The sequence below is a fragment of the Morus notabilis genome, unplaced genomic scaffold (genome assembly GCF_000414095.1).
Source record: "Morus notabilis unplaced genomic scaffold, ASM41409v2 Scaffold890, whole genome shotgun sequence".
In the NCBI taxonomy this organism is placed as follows: Eukaryota; Viridiplantae; Streptophyta; class Magnoliopsida; order Rosales; family Moraceae; genus Morus; species Morus notabilis.
This window is the reverse complement of record NW_010358657.1, coordinates 43,881-50,615: the sequence shown is the minus strand read 5'-3', so window position 1 is coordinate 50,615 and position 6,735 is coordinate 43,881. Positions and strand designations below refer to the sequence as shown.

Here is a 6,735-nt window from a genome sequence, read left to right as displayed (position 1 = left end):
AGTTAGGAAGTGGCTTTACTTGAATTCAACTAGAATAAAGCATCGAAACCTTCAAAATTTATTTCTTTTTGTCTTGCAATATGCGTAAGTAGAAGGCTGTTATTTGCTCTTGTTATTTTGTTTAAATGGATGGTTATTATTATGATTATTATTATTGGATTGGCTTGTTTATTTACATACTTTTTGAGTAGTAGGAATTGGGAAATGGAATGAAATTTACAAAAGCTCCCACTTTCAATTGTTGAACGCTGGGTACTGGGGCCTAGAAAGAAATCATAACCAAGTATGTGTTCATAACTTGCAGGCAGAGGCAAGATGACAAATGGGAACATGATCTTTATCAGGATGGTGAACCTCAAGTTTCAAGTATGGATTACGATATGATCACATGTCAACTGAAAATTTGCATCTACTACTATTGTAGGATTCCAGTATATCATCTTTATGTGACTCTGCTTGGGCAAGCTGATAAGCTGGATAAGAGCTCGGCTGTTGCTGCAACATCAAACTAAGAAGAGTGCTGATTTACTAGCTTCAGATTTTTAGCAGAAACCAACAGGAGTTATAATTCTCGAATCAAAAAGTTTCTGATTTTCTGTTTCCTTGTAAAATTTGAATGCGCATTGGAGATGCTTTAGTAGTATAGTCAAGTGAATTAAACTAGAGTAGACATTCTGATAGAACAGATGTCCTTCTTAGTGTTGCCATTTCTGTTCTGATCGGAGTAGACATTCTGGGATCAAAGTTTCTGATGTCTGTTTCTGCCACTTCTTGTTGGCACGATAGTACATAAATAAATACCAAGTTCTTTTCATCTCTCTCTCACATGTGCACTAAAATTCAATTTTGAAAAGCAAATAAGCACAAGAAGGCACACAGAATGAGATTGCAAATATGTTTTCCAATTTTGTTTCAATGCCAATGAGAAAGAAAAGGACTTTATTCAAATTATTCACACAGAAAGGACTTTATTCAGACTGCCTACAAAAGGTCTATTTCTAGTTTAATTACAGAGGGTACTTCATTGGATTGACAACTTGACAAGGGTAAGTGCTAAGACCTTAACCCCATTAGATATGCCATCAATGGAGTAAAATTCTTCAGGCTTATAGCTGTAACCTGCAAAACCAAGTTAGTGTTAATTAAGAGGCATTTTCAATTGTGGATTGTAGTAAGGGAGAAAGGTCAAACCTTTGTAGCATGGAATGAATATCATACCCATAGGAGATACTCTGTAAAAGTGAAAAACAATTATCAGCTCATTTTTGTAATCAAAATGAATGAAAGGCATTGGCTTAATTAGTATTAACCAATCTTTGTTCATAGCATAACATACTTAGAAGCCTTTCATATAGGGGCAATAAGCAGAAAGAGCTGAACTAGGAGTAATAGCATAAGTCAATAACAGCTGTAGTATGTTTTGTGTATGATGGATATATATGTTTGTATTTACGTGTGTGTATTTACGTGTGTGTGTATTTTGTATTTTGTTCTTTTAGTTGTAACAACAAAATCATAGCATCGAAATTTCTTACATATTTTTGAAAAGAACCCCACCAAAATTGATAATTATGGTATTTGGTTGCGTTAACAAGATTAACAATTTATCATTATGCTCTTTTTAGTTGTAATTATAGTGCGAATGAAGAAATGAAAAAAAGAGAATTAATTATCATAAATTTATTGTTAAAAAATTTAAAATCATAACATTATGTTTTTTTTTTTTTAAAGTTAAACAAGTATTTCTAAATACCAAAAACAATTATATATATTTAAGTTTCATACCATGTCTATTTTGGTCATTTTACATACCCACAGCAATTCCACCTCAAAATTTACTAAACACTATTTACTGATTTTAGAATCAGCACAGCTACTATAATTACAATTTACCAAACACTCAGCTGCTTCTTATAACAGCTGCTTCTTCCTTCAGCACAGCTAAAAGCAATTTTTCTAAAATCCACAGCACTACCAAACTAAGCCATTATCACACCGTCAGAAAACTAATATTCATACCATTACAAATAGTAAACCATTAGATATCACAGAGTAGTCTAATGGCCGAGCGCTCGTATTTTCCAATCCACAAATAATGCATAGGAGGATATCATTGACTCTTTGTAGGAGCTATAGATTCCAATATCTATGAATAGTGAATCTACACATACACGAGTCATACCCCTAATGTACCAGTAAATGTACCTTTACATAATGTCAGGATGTCTCCCTTTGGTACATCAAAAGATACAAGTCAAGCATACGGGTTCATTATCCATCTCAGGATTAAGATGACAACATATAATTCGTCAAAAGTGAATTGTTTTATTCAAACAGAATTATTAATTAAAACAATTCAACTTTGGTCCGACCCAATATAGATTTCACCATTAGAAACTATATCAATGTCTCTACCCATGGAGTCCCACCTCTGACGACCAAGACAAGCCGTCTCTGTTAGGAAGTAGACAACATAACAATCTTAACATGAATAAAGCGCCCAACTTTATTCTCTCAATTGTGGATCGTATGATTTAGACTATCATCTTTAGATTCCTGTCTTCCGCATGTTCTACACATTACATGCATGACCTAAAGATTTAGAATGACAGTCTCAGACTTTCAGTTTGCTTATCGTACATTCAACTAATATGAACATAAGGAGGACAATACATAGATATATGAAATAAATAAATCTTTATTAATAGTCAAAATGTCTCAAAGAACATCGTTACATTTATTCCTAAGGGCATAAACGCTAACATAACTCCCTAGGACATGTTCATTGGACTAGAGCAAGTTAAAATAAGCCCAACCCCTAATTCAATTTATCACGTGGAAAACAAAGAAGACACTACGTCAGCAATTCTAGTAAAATAAGAGAATCACCACGTCAGCGATCCCATGAGATGCGGATTATCATCAATTGAAGTGCAGGTTATGTCTAGGAAGGAGTGAAAAGCCACGTGCTAAGAGAAGAATAAGAGATGCGGAAATGGTGGATGTGGGTAGGACAGTTACACCCACAACCGACGGTTACATCCACAAGGGATGGTTACTCGGGGGGAGAGGAAGTAGAGAAGGGGTTTCGAATCCTCGCTCTCGGAGAACACTTCTTTACATTTTTTCCTTACTTTGAATGTTGAGAGAGCATGTAAGAGAGAGTTTGAGGGTGTAATCTCATAAATTCAATGAAAATCTTAGTAGATGTAGGCCATATTGGCTCAAACCACTCTAAATTATTGTGTCCCCTCTTTCCTTTCATCTTTATTTTGATTCGTTGATGGTATTTTCATCTTTTTGAATCGGATTTTACTCTACGGATTCAGTTCCTCTAAGGTTGGTCATTTTTTGCCATCAACAAGTTGATCCAATGGTGGTTAACTATAAACTTTTTAATCCCTCTGACAACAAGAACATAAAATTTATTTAACGAAGTTGAATAAAATCAAAATTTTGAAATAAATTAAATATTGCTAATTTACCTTTTTATATTATGTATTCAAAGTTTATTCAAAAGCATACTTCTAAGTTTTTATCTCATGAAATTTATATCTTTATGTTATATTTAATCACAAATCCATATTTTTTCTGGCTCAAAATCTCGGTTTTGACCTTAAAAATACATAAATACCCTCAAATACAAGAAACAAAAAAGAAAAAAGAAAAATATATTAAAAAAATATTCACAAAGATGGTTTTACCCTTTCCATCTTCTTTTTTAGAGTAGTTTTTATTTTTATTTTTATTTTTCCTATTAAACTGTATTCTAGGTTTTTTAAAAATTAAATTTGAGTCCTAATTAATAAAAGGTATTGATTTATGTTTTAAACATAACAAAAGACTAGATGGCATAAATATAAAGCTTAAATCTACTAGATTTCAGCGACATACTATGTAAATATAAAGCTGAAATGGGGTTGGGATCCACTTACAATCTTGAACAAAAAACCCGCAAATATTTATTTAGTTTTTTGCTAAATGAAAGAAAAACACATTATAGAATCTAATTTCAGGAAAGGGAATTAAATTCCTGATTTTAGATTATTGTGTTTGCTTTTGTATTTGGTAATTGAATTACGTAGATTCTATCTATAAATAAGGATTTAAGTTCCTTAATAAGAGCGAACTTATATCTCACCTTCTACCTACCGACTTTAATTCCTTCCCCAAATTATCAAGAACTAACCTATTTACTAAATTTACTCTTATTTAATTCCTTCCCCGAATTTTCAGGAACTAACAACCTATTTACTAAATTTACCCTTATTAAGTTTTGTTATTCACTTAACAGAAGCATATTTTTTGTAAGCACATTTATTTTATTCCTATTCCTTTTAATTTTTATTTTAATTTTTATGCAAGTAAACAACATAATATAAATTTAATTTCCCTTGTAACTTAATTCATAAATTAAATTAGTAAACACTTTAATGGAATTTTGGAATTCAATTACGTTGAACTTAATTTCTTTTTTTCTTGAAAATTATTTCCTATTACACACTCAATAATAGAAATCAGTAAAGTCAGCCCCTAGGATGGGGTTGTAGAGCGTTAACTATAGTGTTCCATTTTAATAGCAGAGATACCATTACCGTACGCAGTCCTTAGCTCCTTGGGAAATCTACGTCTTGAAGAATTCATACATCAGACAAGAATACATTGCTTCGCCCTAATACGGGTACGCCGCTCTCTATCCCTATAACATTTGCCATTTATAGAGAAAAAAGGGTGGTTTGATTAAATCCCGCCCTTTATCAGGATCACTTAGCTTCAAGTCAAGCCATGATAGAGAGCCAAATACTCCTTTTAATGTGGTTTACAATTCCACTTCCATTTATTTCTTCTTCTCTTTTAACGCATAAATATCATAATCGTTTAAGCGCGTGACATTAACAAATCCAGATTCAGATACATAGATCTCAAAGCAATTCATCTGTTATATCATAATTGTTTTTGACTCTTTCTTTACCGCTAGAACAGGAGCATCATTTAACCATTCAAGTTTAGCTACTTACGTTCTTCCTAAAAAAAGCGTTGTCACTAAGTCATCAAAAGATGAAGTGAAAAACACTTCGAATAAGGAATTGTATGGAAGATCATGAGCTGCAAAAAGCAGACTGACATACATTTGAGGAATTGGAGTTTTTGCAGAAACTACCACACACGTTTTTGTTGCTCGAGCAACAAAATAACAATCTTAATGAGAATTACTTGTTAAGGCCAAAAAGTGAATAAATAAAATAAAATAAAATAAAACACTGAAAGTGTTTAGCATAACATATATTATCACAAATATTTTTACAACGAGCAACACTACAACACTATGAATTAAGATGCAGGGACTGACGGAAAAAAAAAAAAGAAAAAAAAAAAAGAAGGAAAGAAAAAGGCCTACAGCTTGATATAATTCTAAAGAGGAACAATCAGAGAGGCAAGAAATAAAAGAATGCAATTAGAAGTCAGAAATTTGGTTGAGACCAACTGATTAAACTACTACGTTACCTCAAATTCGCAGTTGTCTTCTTCTTTTTCTTACTTTGCTTTGCCAAAAGTAGTGAAAGCCGAGCATATCCAAATTTCTTTCTCTTACCAGAAAAATGCTTTTGAACGTTCTCCTTCTCTGGTCTAAAAGAAGAGGATAGCTCACCATTTTGTTTGCTGAGCATTTGACCCAGAGACACCTTTGGTTTTACAGAATCTTTTCCAGACATCCCAATTTGCAGATCTTCTGGGAGCAGCAGCTTCCGGCTTAGTATCTGTCCAATTGACAAGGTTGGCTTCAGAACAGGCGTTGACCCATCTGTAACCAGATTAAGTCCGTTCACATCAAGCAGGCGTGAATCTCTCCGGTGGTGAGATGCGGAAGAATTCTTAAATTTGGTAGAGTTTTGTATAGAACGTCTTCTTTGACCATGTTCAGATCTCCATTTGCGAAGAGCTTCTTCAACTGCTAACTTCCCTTTATTTGCAGCCTCCACTGTGCTCAGAGCTTCTTCCAATGCCTTTCTACTGGTTTTGACTTCTTCAGTTGCCTCCTCTACCTTTTTCAAAATTTCCATGTTTGATATGTTTGCATCATCGACTTGCTCCATAGCATCTACTACTCTCTTCTTAGATAGCTCCTCAGCATCTCGAGCTCTGCGGACCAGAGATGAATACCCCTCAAACGTAAGTGTAATTCCAGTTGAGCCATCATTGTTTGATATAGCCTTGATCTCTGCAAGAGCAACAGCTTCAACCGTTGCTGCCTCCTTCATTTTTCTTGCAGCAACCAATCTGACTTCAGCTGTTCTTATCCTTGTTCTTGTATGTTCAATCTCCTGTGTAGCTCTTAAAACTTCTGATCTTGCATCTTCTCCCACTTTTTTGAACTGCTCCACCTCAGAATTCAAGCGGTGGAGCTCCTTTGAAATATCTAAGGGATTCTCCGAACCACCTTTACTTTCAGCATCCTTTGCCAATTGTAGCTTCAGTTTTGTTTGATTTAGCTCTTCTTCCAGGGATGATATTTTTGAAGAATTCTGAGTCAACCTTTCACGGGTCTTGTCAAGTGCAAACCTTTCCTTCTCTAATTTCTTGTTAAATGAATCAACAGAAGATCGAATGTCAGCAAGATCAGTTGTAGTCCTGCTAAGGTTCAGCTTTGCCTGTTTCAGCTCCATTAAGATCAATCCAGGAGCTGCAGAAGGGTAGGGGCATACGCCTTCTACGGAATTCAAATTACCTCCTTCA

At 34.1% G+C, this 6,735-nt stretch overlaps 1 protein-coding gene across 1 annotated transcript in view; it reads right to left on the bottom strand.

Moving 5' to 3' along the window:
* Positions 1 to 5,347: 5,347 nt before the first annotated feature.
* The window catches only part of LOC21388765 (WEB family protein At2g38370), a 3,013-nt gene continuing 1,625 nt past the window's right edge, over positions 5,348 to 6,735 (bottom strand). Inside the window, exon 2 of the mRNA XM_024162256.1 lies at positions 5,348 to 6,727. Within this exon, the coding sequence (XP_024018024.1) occupies positions 5,502 to 6,727 (1,226 nt within the window). The 3' untranslated portion in view covers positions 5,348 to 5,501. The remainder of the gene's footprint in view (positions 6,728 to 6,735) is intronic.